General features: G+C 42.2%; 1 protein-coding gene across 1 annotated transcript in view; it reads right to left on the minus strand.

Annotated features, from left to right (window-relative positions):
• Positions 1–236: 236 nt before the first annotated feature.
• Positions 237–19,466, minus strand: part of LOC133452490 (contactin-associated protein-like 4) — a 189,123-nt gene continuing 169,893 nt past the window's right edge. Inside the window, exons 22-24 of the mRNA XM_061731840.1 lie at positions 10,990–11,202; positions 8,971–9,042; positions 237–6,076 (exon numbers count right to left, since the gene is read on the minus strand). Coding sequence (XP_061587824.1) covers positions 5,880–6,076; positions 8,971–9,042; positions 10,990–11,202 — 482 coding nt within the window. The 3' untranslated portion in view covers positions 237–5,879. The remainder of the gene's footprint in view (positions 6,077–8,970; positions 9,043–10,989; positions 11,203–19,466) is intronic.

Consider the following 19,466-nt stretch of genomic DNA (forward strand, 5'->3'; position numbering starts at 1 on the left):
TTCAGACATGCAGGAACAAAGCGTTCAAAAGGATAATTAAAGTGTCTCTCCTTAACATTTACTCAGCTGGTGACTCATCTGGGAGAAGAAACCTGCTGCATAGATGGTCAAATGAAGACAGCATAGTCACTTATAAAAGCAAAGGTGTTTATTTCCAACAAACAGTATTTTGTTGATAAGCAAACATTCAGAATTTAGGGAAGAAAAAAACAAAAAAGAAGATATTTCTATGTTAAATCACTCACACTCACGTCACTAATATTCACCAGGTACAACAGACAACACTTTAATTACCCAGAGTATTGTCAGAGAAAAACTACACCACGTTGTACTGTGTCAAAATATTGTATTAAACCGACGACCGACTGTAAACCAGCTTTAATATTCAGTGTGATGAAAAATACTGTCACCCACGATGACCCACCCACCCAGGATTACTGATGCAGTTTCATGTTTTCTGGGGGCAACAATGGAGCCAAAAGGAATCAAACAAAGAAAAACAAATACTTTGGATACAAGCAAGATGTTTGTTTTTCCGTCATAAAGATGAGAAGTGTGAGGCGGAGGAATTGCTTATTTTCTTTTTTTTCTGTCTGTTAGCCTCAAAACTCTAATATAATGAAACAGACAGAATATTTGTGCAGAATTTGAGTTTAAAGCGGCACAAAGGGGCTTTTATATCAGTTTCAATTTTATATGGAAGAATATTTGATTATCTTTAGGTGGTGTTATTGAGTTTTTGCAGTTTCCTGGTGAAACCGACCGAAGTACTTGTGGCGCCCGTCCCAGTTGTCTCTTGTGACAACTGCACTTTACAGCTCTGAGTCAGATATCAACAGCGATGATTGCTCGGAGAGCTACAGCGGACGTCGTGGGAGAGAAGACTAAGCAGTGACAGAAGAGAAAATGAACAGGCGACTGAGCAGGAGACCAAACGAGTCGTAAAACTCCTCCCATGGTGGGAGCTTGAATTTGCAAAAGTTCCTTTGTGCTTACATTATTTGGGACTTTTTCGTGGAATTCAACAGCAGAAAAATTAAATAAAATATATATATATATAAACAACTATATAAAATATATAACGTCATCAGCATTAGAAAGACCTGGTTGCAGAAGCATTTACAACGGAGCATGTATTTGATTCTAACTACAATCAATATCAGTCAATCAAGACAGAAAACATTTTCCGGTAGTTAAATGAGACGCAATCGTAAGTAAATCTTTTGAATAATTTAGCTAAATTGCTTGCTAGCTTTCCTCTCCCAGTTTGGACAGATTCTTTATTTTTTCATACTTAATGAAATAATACGACTTATAGTCCTGAGAAAAGCAACAGCAAACAGTTTGGTACATAAACAGAACAAAATTAAACGACTGTGTTAGCATTGTTGCTAATTTGCTAGCAGCTAGCATAAACCTAAACTCACATTCAAGCATGCTAAAATGCAAACCATGTAAGCAGGATAATAAATGTAATTTCTTCAGCAGTCAAATCATAAAACCATTGATGGAATAGTTGTGCAAGCTTGTATTTGTACAAGGAATCTAAAACTTTCCTCTCCTCCTTCTTTAACTTGCTGTGTTGTGCTAATATGGCCCTTACTCAAAGGGGATGTCTGGAATTATCTCTTTGTAAAGATATTCGAGAAACCTTTGCAGTAAATTTGCTGCTTTATAATTTAAATACGATTTTTGGGAGGGTACCAAAAACATAACATCAGACTTTTTCCTCCAGTGTTGGCAAAGCTAATTAGCAGCAGAAGTAAATATACACTTTCCTCAAGTTTGATATGAAAAATTAAATGTGGCTTAGCTCCAACCTCATTAATTTTGATACATTGAAGAAAAAAAAATATTTATAGGCTATGCTTGTACACATCCATCACAGTCTCTTGCAAATCTTCTACAGTTTAAATAGGTGTAATATTGAATTAACAATTATTAATATTTTTACTTCTTGGAAGTTAAGTGATGCCCAAAGAGTGAACTTTCTGTAATCAAGACTGCAGAAAGAGAGAATGGTGTGTGTTGGAGGACAGCTGCTGTCGATCTGAGCCGCTCTCTCTAAACCTGAGCTGCATTAGCACTTTGAGGACTCGCTCATTAATGCTGATCATGACGTGTTTTTATTTTAACCATCTCTCAACAAAGCCTTTCAGGTTTTCCTTCTGTCTCATTCTCATCATCTCTCTGCTTGACAGAAAATTGCCTGTCAGATGAAGCAGATTAGTGAATCTCTGCATGCAGAGAACTGTCAAGCTAAACTGTTCAGAGATATTACGAGTGTTTGGAGCAGAGCTCCCTGCAGGCAGTAAGCATGGAGAAGTGACAACTTCAACAACCCAGTGAACAACCTCTACAGGCTTTTCCTGAAAAGCTTGCAAAACTGCAGAAAACATGAAACTTAAAGGGGGAAAAAAGGAGGGAAAATGAGAATGAAGTGAAAAATAGTAATAAAAAAACTCAAAGAATAGCTGCAGGACAGCAGAACAAATGTGTTGGAGCCTCATCTGCATGATTGGAAAGAACGAAACTTTGAAAATGCCACTCGATAGTAACTAAGTCCTGTGGCAGCACTAGAGGAAAATCGGTCATGAAAATGTGGCACGCTTGTGTTGACTTGAGTTAGAAAACATCAAATGTCCTTTCATTTCATGGACATTTGCCTGCTGAATGAAGGCTGATAGTGCTTCCTTTAACGTCTTCCTGTCTGAAACCTCCTTCACTTGATCTGCCTGTATTTGTTCTAAAATACCACGCAACGCTCTTTTGCAGTGGTCTGAAGGGGTCACCGACTGTCGCCACGACTGACATGAGCATCAGATTAGTGGTTCTTCATCTTGGTTGCAACAATCGGTAGAGCTGAGGGGTTTAGCACACATCAAGTTCAGCGCAGCCAGGTTTATCTTGGTCCCAGCTTGTTATCTAAGATCTGACTCAGGTACACAGAAACTCACTTTCCTCATTAGCCAATTTCATCTTCTCCAGATTCTGCGTGAGCTCAAGTGAAAGTGAAGGTCTGACAAATTTGATACTTGTGCACAACATATACGCCACTTAAATTACCTCTTGGTCTTACATGCTGCAGTTCTCCAGAAACTCACACTGAGCCGTTGTTTTTGAGGGAATGAGAAAGGGACTTGAACATGATAGATATGGTTTAATTCTGCTGCAAACAGAGTTATGGTCAGGCTCGGGTGGTCAATTGTGTGAAACTGCAAGCTGATATTGACTATTTCATGTACAACACCACTTCTAAAAACGTTGAGACTCAGCATTTAATTCATATAAAACAAAACCCATATTTTATTCGCAACAGAGCATAGTAAATATCACAAATCAAATGTTTTAGAGAGAAAATCAAGGGTTTAAATTCAGAATATAAATGTTAAAGGGAAAAAAAACTAAATGGAGATGATTTTGAATTTGATGGCACTAACAGGTTGATGTTTACAACTCTGTAGTATTATGTCCGTATCTATCTGGGAACTGAGGAGGCCAGTTGCTGGTGTTTTGGGGGAGGAATGTTTTCATGTTTCATATTGGATTGAAGCTGCTTAACGGCCCCGTTGTCATATTTCTTGTTTCACGATGCACCAAATGTTTTCAGCTGGTGAAACATCTGGACCGTCTCATCTCCTCTACTATCAGGCAACGCTTGGGTGCAGTAGGCGATTCACTATTGTCACCATTGTGAAAAAATGCAGTGCATTTCCAGATGTTCCAGCTGCCCAGCCCACTGCCCCCCCATCATTGATATTGGCCTTAGAACTGAGCTCTGAAACCAAGCTGGACGGTTCGCCTCCTCTTTAGTCCAGAAGACGCGACACCCACAGTTTCCAAAAGGGAATCAAATTTCTGATTTGTTTGATCACAGGACAGTTTGTTAAAACCGTAAAATGTCTCACGTTCAACAACTGATATTTTCTGTTATGTTCTTTTGTTAATAAAATGTAGGTATGAGAGTTTTTGCAGCATCTCAACCTTTTTGGGATTCAGGATTTTAACTGTCACGGCACTCTGGAAGTTTGTCTTTAATTACTAGAATCACACTTACACATTAAAGCTATAATACTTTGAACTTGATACATTCAGACAGGATATTCATGAAGTGCGTTGAGGTCTAACATCATAATGAAGGATATACAATGGTCACTTCGGTCAAATCACAGTGAAATTAAAGAGTAACGATGGTATTTGCTCGGATAAAAGACATTCTGGGATCTGCGACGTCAGCAGTATAAAACAGACTGGTGGAAAGTCAGCAGCAAAAATAAAAACATTTATGTATTTTACATGTCACAACAGCAAATAATCAGTTTCATTTGATGTACGACTCGGCAGGTTTGGGAATAACTCACTTTTGGTTAAATCTGAAGTTTGAAAGGCAAATTTCATCAAATCAAATCAGTTTTGTGTAAAAAAAAAAAAAAAAAAAAAAATTCTCCGGTGAATATTGTCTGCTTTTTAATTTTAAACATCAGTCAAGCGTTTTTAACTTGGTTTCATGGTCAGACGTCACAACATTTTCAGTGTTTTGATGTTAAAACATTTAAATCTTGATTGAATCAAATTTTTCTCTTGAATATCATCAAGAGAAGAACAAATGAAAGCATTGTGATTTACGCTCCATTTAAATCTTAAAGCCTGACCGAAGGACTGAGGTTTGTGTTCACTGAGTTACCATGGTGATGTAATGTAGCTAAGGAGAGTCTTCAGGCTCAAAACACCTCAATAGCCCAATAATCCTCTTATTATACCCTTTTCAATTGTAAACCTTTAAAAAATAGACTTAAAACCAAAATGTGAGGCTACTTTTATACTAGTTGACAGGTTTAATTAGCTGAAGCTGCAGGTTTTTAATCTTGCCTCTGGCCTGGTGACAAAGATGAGGGGCTTCATTATATTTCTGAAGCTTCCTCAGCGTTTCTGACCACTAGGCTTTGTTCACACTGCAAGCCTGACTGATTTTTTTATCATATCCGATAAAGAATCTAACATATCGTTACTGATAATTCTGTATGCCCTGATGGTTGCTATGGTAACTTGCAGCATAGAACTGGCGCTAAACAGCGAGGTGCATCTTTAACCAAACAGATCTGACTGGAATCGCACTTAAAAATACCTCTGCATGTTGTTTGAATCTAATTCGGAAAAATAAATGGATTTCATGTGGTCTTTGCGTGTTCAGACTGTCAAAACCAAAAATACTTGCAATTACAATCTGGATGTGTTAAAAAAATATCTTGCAGTGTGAACTTAGCCTTTCAACCCGTGGCCATTCGTTTCGGAGATGTTACGCGATGAAACTGAGGACATTAGAAGTGAAATTTTAATAAAAAATAAACATCCTAGGGCTGAGTTTGTCGAACTAGACTTCCACAAGCTGTGCACGTAACAAAAAGGCATTGCACTGAAGCGAACGCAAGCTCCCCCAGACATGCCCCTCTGGAAAGACTGATTACGGTAAAATATTCTCTGTCAAACTCGGAAAACATTCACACATTCCTCATAAAAAAGCATCATCAGCCAAGCGCCCTGACTCACTGGACCAAAGAACCCATACGACCACTTTTCACTATGACGGATAGACGCTACCCCAACGTTTACAGTTTTAATATTTACATTTGTTGAAACAAAGATGTGAACCGTCCAGGTCCAGGACCGTTGTCTGCTTGAATGGGCATTTACCGTACAAGACCAAAGTGTGTCCACGCTTCCTTTTTTTTTGTGTTTTGTATTTTTTGCGTTCTATATTGCACGGCGCCATTGCGTCCATCAAACTGCGTGACTGGCTCGTGGTGCAGGGTGAAGTCCCGAGGCGTGCCTGCTGCCTCTGCTCGGAAACCCGGGAGCTGGTCGGGCCGCCGAGCCTCTGGTTACATGAAAAACTCCTTTGCGTTTTCACTGGAGCCGTTCTGGGACTCGGCCCGTTGGTTGTAGTGGAAATCCTGGCTGTCTTGCTGTTTGACTCCCTTCACTTCCTGGCTCCGGTATGTCTCTTTCCTCCGGTAGAGGACTCTGGCGGTTATGGCCAGGATGGCCAGAATTACAAAGATGACCACGGCTATGACACCTGCAAGGGAGAGGACGTTTACATATGGTAAGACTGCATCCCTGCCATTAGCAGTGCTAACGTATTTCTTACCCTGCGTTCATACTGAAAGCGTTACGGGCGTCATAGGCAGCCGGCTGCCATTCATTGTCTATGAAAACGCGCGTCGAGGAGCGGCGGGAGTGGCCGGAGCAGCGCGTCAATTTGAAGTTGAAAAATCTGAACTTTATGCAAATGAGCAGCGGCGACGCCAAGGCAGCGTCCAATCACAGACCGGGATTCCTGAAGCGAGAACTCTCAATGCAGATTGTACTTTCATGTTCACACAAACGTACACTCATTCACATGCGTAAAGGAGCAGAGCTGTGCACTAACAAACTTATTTTATCAGGAATTAATATATTTCATCCAGCAAACTGACATTTTTGCTGATTTGACTGCCGTTTTTACCTGAACTGCTCACGTGACACATGTAACTGATGGTTGAGGAGCTGAATGGTCCGAACTATTTTATTTGCTACATTGATCCAACGCAAAATAATTAAAAACCGTGCTTATTAATCACAAAACACAGGTTAAACATCATGACCAAATCTGCTCCAACCCTGTGTCAGTGATCAGCGCAGACAGACTGCAGCGAAGCCTGAATTATGGTTCTGCGTTAAATCGACGGGGTAGCCGACGGCGTAGGGACGCGGTGCGGTGTGCGTCGCCGCGAACCCTACGCCGTAGGGTCTGCGTTGGTGTGACGCGGAACCATAAATCAGCCTAGGCAGATTTATGGTTCACCGGGAGCAAGGGCTCGCTGGCAATTGATGTTGATCCGCGGACCAAACTTGTTAAAGAGCATCAAACTCACACTTATCTACGCGGAAATTATGCTAAAATATAAAGAAGGCGTCCCAAAGTGTGATCTATGGTGAAATAGGAAACTGAAGATGTTTACGCTGTATGAGTAGGCTGTTCCCACTGTTCCCTCCAGTTCTGCAGCGCAGCTTTAGCCCCGCCCACTGCAGGCGTCGACAGTACCTGCCGCTTTCAGTGTGAACGCTCCAAACAGCGAGATGCTGGCCTCGGGAGATTTTTGACGCTTTCAGTGTGAACGCAGGGTTACAGAAAAAGAAGCATCAGGAGCAAAAGTCCCGCCATGGTCGCGTGCGTTACCAGGCAGGATTGATCTTAATGTTGTACCACATGCACATCTGGGGTAACTCCCCAGTATCAGCTGGGATGGTGGATCTAAGTCACTGGGTAGCAGAGCGGGTTGCTTTGGAGCAGCAGCTGTTGGTGGAGGTACAGTAGTGCTTATGATGTCACAGGACATCAACTAACTGCTGCCCCTGATGGACCAGCAGCAGCATTGACTGTTTTAAGGCTTGAAAAAAAAAAAAGATGCATCTCACTGACTCAACTTTCCCTTTGAGAGCTGCTGAAGGTGGAGGTGGAAAGTGAATAAGCTTTACTCAAAAGCTACTTTTTAAATCTGGCTTTAACCTAATGCCCCCTTGTTTTTAATCCTGTTTCAGACTTAAGACTCAGACTCCACCTTAGATTTTGAGTTTATCCCTGTTTTTTAACATATTTTACTGTTATTTATTGCCTCCGGGTGCTGGCTCCGCTCATCCCTGGGTTGTGGTGGGGTTTATTCATTCATCCGACAGCCCTGTGTGGGTGGTTTGTTTTACCTTCGATGGGGATTAGGGCTGGTGGGGAAGGACGAGTGGGTGGATGGGTGGGACGCATTTTGTTTTTACCGTTAAGCACTTTGTGCTACATTTCAAAAAGTGCTATATTAATCAAGATTGATTTGATTAAAATCACAGTGATTTCATCAGTAAATGAAATGAGGAATCTGGAGTGGAGAGCTGAAAGCGGGGTGGGGTTCGTGTCGGGGTCTGGAGACGGGTCCTCTCCTGCTGCTCAGGATGTTCAGGGCGGGAATGAATAAAAGTTAGTCAATTTCTCTCATTTTGGGTCCAATGAATGCAGCACAGTTTAAGTTTGAGCATTTTGTTTTTATCTTCTTCATACATTTACAGCTTCTACCCTTTTATCTGTATTTTTCCACCCTTATTGATACTTCTGCACTGCGCGCAGGTGTGTTTTCTCCGACACAGAACCTGTTTGCGATCATTAATCAAGCGCAGCGTCCGTCTTCTCTCAAGTTTGGCTCCACAGCTCCACCGTAGCTTCATCCGTGGTGCATTTTTGTGACTGATTGCTGAGATGTTTGCAGATTGGATTTTATGATCAAAAGTTAAAGGTTACACAGAGGTAGGGAAAGTAATTCCACAAACCCCCGCCCCGCACAAAACTCTGTGGTTACAAGAACATTGGCCCTTATAAGTAACGTCTGTGCTCCGTTCATTCACTTGTGAATCTATCACAGCGGTCACAGTCTTCCAGCGAGTCTCGGTTAAGTCGGATCTTTTGCCCCGCAGTCTCCTTGTTCCGCTAATCTCACTTCAGCACACAATGTTCAGACATTCACTCTCAGCTGGACTCTTCTGTTCGCTTCCCCGCTTTATTCCTACAAAGTTTCATCTAATTGGAATTCCAAATGATAGCTGAAATCAATTTCTCACTTTATTACTGTGGCTTTAAAACTTTGAGGCGTTCGGAAGATAACAGTGGGAAAGTTTCTCAATCAGGAAGTCATTTCAGACGAGATCTGGCGAGTTTGTCTTTTGAGTGCTTATAGACAAAAAGACAATTTTTAAATTCTTGACACACACTTTTCTGGGAACTATTTCAATCTTCCTCCTTTTGATTTAGCGAGAGGCAGAAGAAGAAAGGAAATTAAACATGCTTTTGATTGAATATCTTCTCCATCACCACATTTTCCCCAGAATCTCTCTTGTTGCTGAGATGTGGAGTCAATATCGCGGTAAAGACGAATTGTGGTAAAACCGTACCTCCGATCAGAGCCGAGTCGGTCTTCATGGCATTGACTAAAGGTTGACCCGAGCCCACTGAACCAGACTGGTCTACAGCAGAGAGAGAGGGAGAGAAAAGAGGGAAATGCACGCAAAAGAGGGTGAGAAAGAAACCAGCTGTAAAGAATACAGAACAAATAAGAGCAGACAAAAAGACAAACTGGAAGATTTTGAGACGTAATTAAAGCATCTTCAGAGCAGCTAGGAAACACAAGAGCAGCCGTCCAAAAGAGCTCAGAACCAGATCAGTTGGAGACTGCTGGAAGGAAACTTTCCAAATTAATTATTTCATCAAAGACACTGTCATGTTAACGCCATAACACAGCACCGAGGATGCATTTCAAACAAAAGCAACAAATAAAAAATCAAAAAGAAGGAGCTGGCATGCAGTTGCAGAAGCTGACGTGTAATTTTAGTTTACGCTTTTGCTCTTTCGCCAACCTGTTATTATACATTTACTGAGCAGACGCCTAATGTGGAAAGGGTCGGAAAGGACTGGACATTTCAGGCGGGCAAAAGAAGGAAAATGCATTAACATTTAAAATGAGGGGGCCAAAGCCCCCCCCCCCCCTTTTGAAACAGCCTTTTGTTTTGTGCCCAACCTTTTGTCCCAGAAAGCTTTAATGTATTTCCTCGTCTGCTGTGAACTTCAAGACAATCTGTGACAGGAGCCGTCGTCAGGCCAGGCAATTACTCCCGTATACGAGGGATAGGCTTTTCTTTTATATGGAGCGACTTTAAACACATGGCTCGGGGCTAAAATTCACGCATAGCTGCTGTTCTTCAAACTGCATCTGACCCCCCACTAATGTTTTTTTTTAGACTATCTTTATCTTTGATTACAGTGTTTATTTGCTGTGGCATCGTTTCAGCGATCATGTGATGAATGACAATGTTTATTTTGGTCCAGAACTGTATTCATTTTTTATTTATTTGTTTTGATGATGGGAGAGATGGAGCCCTGCACTCAATCACAAATCTACTTTTATTGTCTGAAAAACAAAAGAAAAAGAATGCAGTACATTCAATGCCAAATATATTGTGAACCAATACCAGAATCTGCAACCACCAAATCAAAATCTTTACCCAGGAGTGCATCATCTTTCTGGGTTATACTTTTTCTTCATCGCCATCTCTTATAAGACCAACTCAGTTTTTGAACCGTCTTCCTCAGTCCATGTTTTATTTTTGCGGTTTCTGCAATTGTTCTTTGAGTTTCAAATCAGCGTCACATCGGTCTACAGTGAGGAGGCGGGACACGGCCGCGGTCTAGTGGCTCATTGGCTACTGCGTTACCAACTTTACCAAATATGATAACGACGGGACGGACATTAACAACGTAGCTCCAGTGGCTGGTTCGGTGTTGAATTGATACTCAAAAAAAAAAACTTTCTTCTTCAATGATCACAGTTCACCACAATCCAGTCAGGTTTTCATAATGTGTTAAACTCTTCTGGAACAGAGATATTTTCAGTAAATGAAATGTCTTTTACAAATATATAACGTGTCTTCTGACCTGGTTTTCTTCAGTGCTCGTTCATGAATTATTTTCTTCTTCAATACGAATGATTAGTCTAGTTTTTCTGGCTTCGACTTTGACCGCCAGGGAAAGAACCAAAGGGTGCATAAACTATATTTATATCTATATATTATATGCCCTTAATATATACAATTAAACAGAGAAACAAAACATGTAACAGTAGCCATCCACGTTGCTTTGAATAGTCACCTTCTGTACTTATGGAGACTAATGGGAACGGCACCGGGCCCATTTCACGAGATACACTTTCCACAAAGTGAATGGGTGTGGCTGGCCAGGCTACGTTGCTGCGCGAGTTTTTAGTATTTCTTTAATTTGAATCTTTTTTTTTACGCCCCTCACAACCATAACATACATTTTACACTCTCAGCCAACTTATAAAAGCAAATCGGTCATGGTAAAACTTGTCACGAGTAGCTACTCAAAGCTTTCAAAGCTGATCCAGGTGGTGCACTCACCTGAGAGGTGGTTCTCAGCTGCGTAGGGGTTGACTGAAGCCGCAGAGCCACAGCTGGACTGGACCAAGGGTCCGGTGACCACCACGGGGCTGGTGTCCCGGTGCAGCAGGGCAGCTTTTAGAGGGCTGACGGCGTTAAAGCGAACCACCGACAGACAACCGGTGAAACCAAGAGACCCGAGCTGGGCCAGGTCTGGATCCAAGCCTTCAGACTCTGAGGACAAAAAAAGATTCACGTAGTAAAAACGTACAATGTTGAGTCATTATACCAACATGAAAGTACCGTATTTTCCGCACTATAAGGCGCACCTAAAAGCCTTTAATTTTCTCAAAAACCGGCAGTGTGCCTTATAATGCAGTGCGCCTTATCGGTCATTACGGTAATTTCTGTTACTGTAGTCAGGGGGATTTTAGCTACTGCAGTTGGTGTCGCCGAAGTAATGGTGCTAAAAACGTCAGGAATCGTCACAGACGTTCAAGACAACAGCAGCGACGCTGACTCGCATAATGGCGACTTTGACGAGACGGAGCAAAGCTGGTTTTTATTTTGTTAATAAAGTTTGACATACAATACTTTTCTACTTGTTTTTTCTTTTTTGCATTTGCTGTAGGATTTTGTAGCATTTCCTGTAGCGCAGCTCCATCAGGTAGATACGTAACTCAACCCCAGCCACTATATATATTTTACCGTATATTTAGTGCGCCTTATAATGCAGTGCGTCTTATATATGGAAAAAGTTTTAAAATACGTCATTCATTGAAAGTGCGCCTTATAGTGCGGAAAATACGGTACTCAAATTGACTGACAGAAACAACATTTATAAATGTGATGACAGTAGAATAGTAAAAAGGCGAATAAACTGATATCTGCAAAAGGTGACCTACTGCCTTCGCCACAACAGAACTAATCTCCCTCTTTTGCTCCCTTTCTTTTTTCTTTGTGGCACTAATAGGAAGCAAATTTAATTTGCAATATGGTTTCCAAGCAAGGCACATTTATCCAAGTGGAACTGTTAAATAATGATCTGTACTGTTAACTGAACACAGAGGCTGATTCTCTGGAGCAGCGCGGGGATTCGCTCCGATAAATCACATCTTGCACCAACAGGTCCATTGATTCGGCTCGGCATTAGCCCGTTATCAGAGTGGGACAACAGAAGCAGCTCATTGATTCTAATTAGTACACGCACGATCCACACTCACCTTCAATACAGCAGGACAACTGTCAAAATCTCCCACTTTACATTCTGCGTCCACCACTCCACAAGACATATATGCTCCCTGCTCCTCTATTTATTCATTTTAGTGACTTGAATCCCTTCATCATTCATCAGCACTCCTTCACGGCAGCGTAAACAGCAGCTGTGAAAGCGACATTACCGCTGGAAGCAGCTGCAGCGGATGACTGAGAGGTGACTGGTTTTACCGGGACACATCTGCATGTTGATGGGAGCAGCAGGAGACATTACCGCAGCCTAGGGATGGGTATCGTTTGCATTTTCATCGAATCCGATTCCTATTTCGAATCCTCATTTCGATTCCGATTCTTTTCGAATACCGATTCCGATACCAGGGATTAAAGCAAAAAAAATATTTTTGACTGAAAATTTTTTTTCAGGCCAGTTCATATTCCCCCGTCATCTATGCACTGCACTTATTGTGAAAACCAGGTTTTTTCTTGCTTTAACATATATAAAGTGGTCTCCCCTCAGCCTGCCTGTGCTGATTACAAATAATATAATATATTACAAATAATAGGAGTGACCAAAACACCTGCAGAAATACTGCAGGAATGACATAGCAGCAGTTAAATGCAGCCTTCTGTAAGCTTTAAATATCCACTGGGCTTACATCAAATACATCAAAACACAACAATAAAAAACACTTTTCTGAACTTATCAATATGACTCTGTCCTTCACAGGATAAGTAACATGGATCACTGCAAAAACTCAAAATCTTAACAAGAATATTTGTCTTATTTCTAGTTAAAATGTCTCATTTTAGTAAAAAAAAATCCCATTACACTTAAAACAAGACTCATCACTGGAAAAAACAACAATTTTCACCTGTTTCAAGTAGATTTTCACTTGAAATAAGTAGAAAAATCAAGATTTTTTTGCTTGTAATAAGAAGATAAATCTTGTCCCACCGGCAGATTTTCCTACTTATTTCAAGTGAAAATTTACTTGAAACAAGTGAAAATTGTCAAGTTATTTTTCTGTTGATGACTCTAAATGTTAAAATAGCAGTAAAACCACATTCATTGATGAAATTACTAATGGATGGAAAGGGGGGATGGAAGTTTTACAGGGGGGATGATTTGGACCGTTTTTATTTCAGGGGGGATGCCATCCCCCCTCATCCCCCCTCTACTCGAGTACTGCCTGTAGCTATATTCTACATCTGGGCTGATGTGGACGTACAGATAGCAGCAGAGGATATTTCAGTTGCTATATGGCTGTCTGTCTGTACAGTCGTGCAAGTTCAATGCTATTAAAGCACTTTAAATCAAAGCATTTAGTTTTTTTTATATAAAATAAATACATTTCTATGCAGTTTAGAAGTTTTAGGGATGTCCCTTTTTGGCGCCTGCACTGCTGAAATCAGGCGTTCATTATTTATATTTCTGAAAGGTGGTAACCCTAGAGGCGACCTGCCGGGGGCCCGCGTTAACGGGTCCCCGACGGGCGTCGCAGCTGGGGAGATCCGCGAGAAGGGCCCGGCGCGCGTCCAGAGTTGCCGTCGCCGACCGCCGACCGCCGTATCCGACCCCCCCCCCCCCCACCCACCGGTCCGCCTTCCGCGCGGTGCCCCGCGAAAACCCCGCCCGACGACGCGGGGACGCCGCAGGACGAAGGCCCCGCCACTTACAGCGCAGCCGCGGATGTGACGTAATACTCGCGCGGGGGGCGGGGGGAGAGAGAGAGAGAGAAAAAAAAAAAAAAAATCCCAGGATTCGAAATGAGGATTCGAAATGCGCATTTTTAAACGAATATCGAATTTTTGGATTTCGGTTCCGGTTCCAAAATTGGAACCGGGTTTCGGTACCCATCCCTACCGCAGCCTGTAAACTCCTCTCGGCGGATGCTCTCCTCACTACATCACCCCTGTCTCCCCTCTCAGTCTCTCTGTATTCCTTCAGGGTCCATTAGTTAGACTGATGGATGACTGGGCTGGGAAGAAGCGACAGAAAATCCACTTTTCTGATCCTGATCTGACTCTCCGCCTCCTTGGTTGGACGGGTCACATGTTGACATGACAGGGTTGAAACGCACTGTCTTATGAAATACTGACTCTTTGTATCAGATCTTGAGAGAATTTACAGCAGCCGTGCAGTAGGATGAGTCCTACACGAGTAAACCACAGCACTGGACGCATTTCATCTCTTTTTCTAGGTATAATCATAGCGCTGACTCATGTTTTACTATCAATATTAAAAGTGTTGCCTTTTAAAGAGATGCAGCTGTGACTGCAGCCCTTCTGCTCTCAGCCTCTCACGTGAATAACGGCTCATATCTCAGTCCCTCCATCTCCGTGAGAACATGACTAAGGCAGGACGGGGTCAATTACAGTACCTCCTCAATACGATAGTAGGTACCCGCTCTGGACTTCAATGCTGAAACTCACTAAAAATGTGCTGCAAGTAGGGATGGGCGGTATGGACTAAATATTTTATCACGATAATTTCTGGCATTTATCCCGATAACGATAAAAATGGCGATAAAAAAAATACCAATTCAACTCCGCCTTTTTAACTATAAATCTATCTCACTCTCAGGTCCGCCATGTTTGTTACACAAAAACGTCATCAACGGGAATTTATCTCTCCTTCTTTCTTTCTTTCTTTCTTTCTTTCTTTCTTTCTTTCTTTCTTTCTTTCTTTCTTTCTTTCTTTCTTTCTTTCTTTCTTTCTTTCTTTCTTTCTTTCTTTCTTTCTTTCTTTCTTTCTTTCTTTCTTTCTTTCTTTCTTTCTTTCTTTCTTTCTTTCTGGCTCATGTCCTTCCTTCCTTCCTTCCTTCCTTCCTTCCTTCCTTCCTTCCTTCCTTCCTTCCTTCCTTCCTTCCTTCCTTCCTTCCTTCCTTCCTTCCTTCCTTCCTTCCTTCCTTCCTTCCTTCCTTCCTTCCTTCCTTCCTTCCTTCCTTCCTTCCTTCCTTCCTTCCTTCCTTCCTTCCTCCCTTCCCGTACGTTGTGCATCTATTTAACACAGAACCATAAATCATCTTTACACAAAAACGTCATCAACAGGAATTTATCGTTTTTACCACGAGATACAAATTCTTACCGTGGGGAATTTTTTTGACGGTTTATCGTGAACGGTAAAATATCACCCATTCCTAGCTGCAAGACCACCAGAGGGTGAGGTATGTTTTTTTTTCACAGCTTTGAAAACGATAAATCTGAACTAAACTAGCTCAAGCTGCAACTTGGATGAATGAAAGGCTATTATCCGCTGCAAGAGATGGTTGTGGTGTCTGACCTCAATGATGCTGTTTTCTACTGCTGTATTAAATGCCAAAAGGGCTTTTTCTGCCGTTAACCCCAGCCTCACTCGTTAAAGCTGGCGGCCTTTGAGACCATGTTGTGAGTCTCTGCTACTGAAATACAAACCTGAACTGTTTGATGTTGCCGAGTGTGGCTCAGTAGTGAATTATTAATACGGGATCAATGTTTAGAAACGTATTGTTATAAAGCTGATATTTACCCTTTTTTGAACTGAGTGTTTCTTATTCAGAGTCCATGTTCATCTTCACAGTTGTGCAGCTGTTATTGACCCAATTTGGGTTTGATTTCTTCAATGTAACCTTAGGGGCGCCTCTCTATCAAGAATCTGGATTTCGGTGGACAAAATACATCATACAGACCAGCAGGGGAAGGAAAGGAGTGCTACTTTTTCCTCTGACCCTGGACATGTTGCTGTGAAGGAGCTCCTCTGTATTCCAGATGATGAACTGTTGGCTGCAGGTTTCCATCTATGCCGTCTGCTGAGAGTTCACCTGATTTACCTGCTGATGCTGCATGTGAAATCATCAGCACTATTGTTTCCAGGCAACTAACACAATGCATTCATGATAATCTCTAGAGTTCAACCATCCCTTTCACTCTCTCTTCTACTCGTCCTACTAATTCACAGTTTGTGAACTAATGTTTGATCTTCAGCTCCAACTGATGGTGTTGGACCTGAGGACACCATCATACACATGCTTCAGCAAACCCACTGTAATACAATCAAAGCAGGCAGCACTGTGGTGATCATGTTTCTCCAGTGTTTTTAACACAATTCAGCCTGTTTTACTGCGTAAGAAACCAAAAAAAAGATGCAGGTGGCTCTACAATCGCCCTGATCACTACCCGATTACCTGACTGCGATTTGTGAGACTGAATGGTTGTACGTGTGACCAGGTGATCTGCAGTCCAGGAGCACCACAGGGGACCGTACTCTCACCACTCCTCTTCACTCTGTACACCTCAGACTACCAGTACAAGTCAGAGTCCTGTCATCTGAAGAAATACTTACATGACTACAGTCGTGGGGTTTGTCAGTGAAGGAGAGCTGGTGGACTGTTTTGCGGCATGGTGTGGGAGTAATCATCTCATCTCGAATGTGAACGAGACAAAGGAGGTGATTGTGGATTTTACCATGTCCAGCTCCATGAAGAAGTGGAGGTGGTAAAACTGGACTGGGGAGTAGGAATGGCCGATATTTTACCGTTCACGATATACCGTCAAAAAAATTCCCCATGGTAAGAATTTGTCATCTTCCGGTAAAAACGATAAATTCTCGTCGATGACGTTTTTGTGTAAAGCCGGATTTATGGTTCTGCGTTAAATCGACGCACAACTTACGTGAAAGAAAGAAAAGAAAGAAAGAAAGAAAGAAAGAAAGAAAGAAAGAAAGAAAGAAAGAAAGAAAGAAAGAATTCCCATTAGCAGTGATTTGGGGGCTCCAAAGACTGAATGTGGTGATAGATTTATAAAGGTGGAGTTGAATTGGTATTTTTTTATCGTCATTTTTATCGTTATCGGGATAAATGCCAGAAATTATCGTGATAAATCTTTTAGTCCATACCGCCCATCCCTACTGGGGAGGCAACACTAATGCTGTCTACAAGAAGGAACAGAGCAGATCAGACTTCTGAACTAAGTTTACAGTAGGTCCTTCAGCGTTGGCAGTAAGATGGTGCCTATCTTGTATAATGACGCTCTTCTATAATGACGCTCTTCTATAATGACTCGACTCGCCTCGCCTTGCCTCGTCTCGACTCAACTTGCCCTCGTTTCTTTTCCATACCCGGATCAGTAGCGAAGCTTGGAGCGAAGCTGCTGTGACGTACTCGATTGTGCAACACAAACGAAGAAGTAAGACGCAAAAGACGGAGACTATGGATGAGTTGATATATCTGCTGCTTGGTCTGTGGCTTGTATTCGATATAAAATTAAAACAACAGAGGGAGAAAGGCTTGGAGCGGCAAGGCAAACACCACTGAGAAGCACAGGAAAGTGCTCAAAGCCATACAGTCCTACCAGGCTGACTGGCCAATCCCCCGACCAATCGGTGGTGTGTAGTGTGAAGACGTCAGATACAGCCGACTCAGCCGCTTAGAACCTCTGCAGAGTAGTTACAGGAAAAGTATCTACTCGGCACGTTAGACCCCTAGTGGGAAAGTGCCAAACTGAGGTGAGTCGAGTCTGGCTCAGTAGGTACTAGTGGAAAAGCGCCATAAGTGGGAGAGCTGCATCAGAGACGGTGACTTAAAAGAACTGGATAAGCTGATGAAGAAGGTTGGCTTTGGGGACTGTCCTGGAGCCTCTGGGGGTGATTGTGCAAAAAAAGCCTGAGCCTCCTTTCAACAACACAGTGACAAAGCAACAAAGTATCTCAGTTGGAGGCTTCTTCAGGTCTGTTGCAACACAGACGGCTACAGGAGATCCTTCCTGACCAAAGCCTGAACCCTTCATGAAGTCTCTTTAGAAGAGACATAAATAATGACATGTAGTTTCCCTTCAAGGCTTAATAAAATATTTCTAAAGTGAAATGAATTGAATTATTAATTTGAAGTTTTACATTCCAAAGTAATCCACATTACAAGACGATTTCCATTTAAGGATGGATAACACATCACTCAGTTCTATTCAATGTTCCTGTATGTTTGCTATAGACTAATAAAGTTAATGTTTAACAAGAGTCATCTCCCAATGTCGGTGCGGTTAAATTAAAAGCACAGGCCGAGCTGTCTCTGGAACTGTACGCTGCAGTGTGCACGCTAGGGCCGTGCACGCAGCAGTCCAGTGTATCAGGGCTTGAAACAGAGATCAGCAGGGAGAGCGAGGGAGGGTTTGTGATGGAGCACCTTTGATTCATGATGGCAAGCCAGGAAAACTAAAACAAGCAGCAAACTACAAGCTCAGCTTGATGGAGATTGATGGTTAAAGTTGACTCTTTTTTTCTGCCTCAGATGCTTGAACAAGTCAAACTGACTCATGCACTTTATTTTAGTTAGTTCACGTGCAAAATAGAAAAAAAAACAGTGGAAATGTTTGGAGCCTTTAACATTATATCTGATTCCTATAAAACCTAATATTTGTTTATAATAAGATTATAAATGTATATGCATTAAAGTGTACCTGTTATCTGACTCTTTACGTGGTATATTTAGCATTTAGATGACAGCACACAGAGGGAGGTGGGAACAGAGAGGGACAGAGCAGCATCATGCTGACAGAAGACGAATCGTGTGAGAGAAAATATTCAAAACCTTCTGAAAATCCAGGAGGGAAACCAGACATTGAGTCTTGAAGAGCCTCCCTTAGTTGGAGCTGAGACGTGAGCAATTACCAGTAAATGATCCATTCTTCAGCTCATGTGGGAATCTCTTTTTAAAAGATTCCCCTAAAAAGTAGGAAAATGGGCGGAGCAAATAAGCTAGCATTAGTTGGACATGCCCACCTCATCCCCTTCCCTACATGCTATATTACTTTGGCTTAGCTCATGCTTTGTTACAATGCTAGTCAGCGTCACTCCACATTCATGCTGATGGAGTCTGCCCATCCCGTCCTGTTTTCTGATGTTGCGACTGGAACTACATTTAAAACATGTATTGCTGGAGCTGAAGTGAGGTCAGGTGCTGGAGCTTTGACTGGGACTCTTCAACTAGCCCGGTGTTTCCCACTCCTGGTCCTAAGGACCCACTGCCCCGGATGTTTTAGATGCTTCCCAGCTCCAACACCCCCCGGGTTCAAATGAACAGGTCATTCCCAGACCATGAACACAGGCTGATGTGGTGATCCAGTGAGCTGAAGCTGGGAAACATCTAAAACATGCAGGGCAGTGGGTTCCCAGGACCTGAACTGGGAAAAAAAACTGTACGATGTTCAGCCAACTTCTGCGGGAACTTGGTTTGATCTCTGTCCCAGTGGAGGTCTGGTTAAAGGCGTCTAACACACCATTGGCTCAGACCATTGGGTCAGATAGTCCGACT

This window comes from Cololabis saira, chromosome 10 (assembly GCF_033807715.1).
Source record: "Cololabis saira isolate AMF1-May2022 chromosome 10, fColSai1.1, whole genome shotgun sequence".
Lineage (NCBI taxonomy): Eukaryota > Metazoa > Chordata > Actinopteri > Beloniformes > Belonidae > Cololabis > Cololabis saira.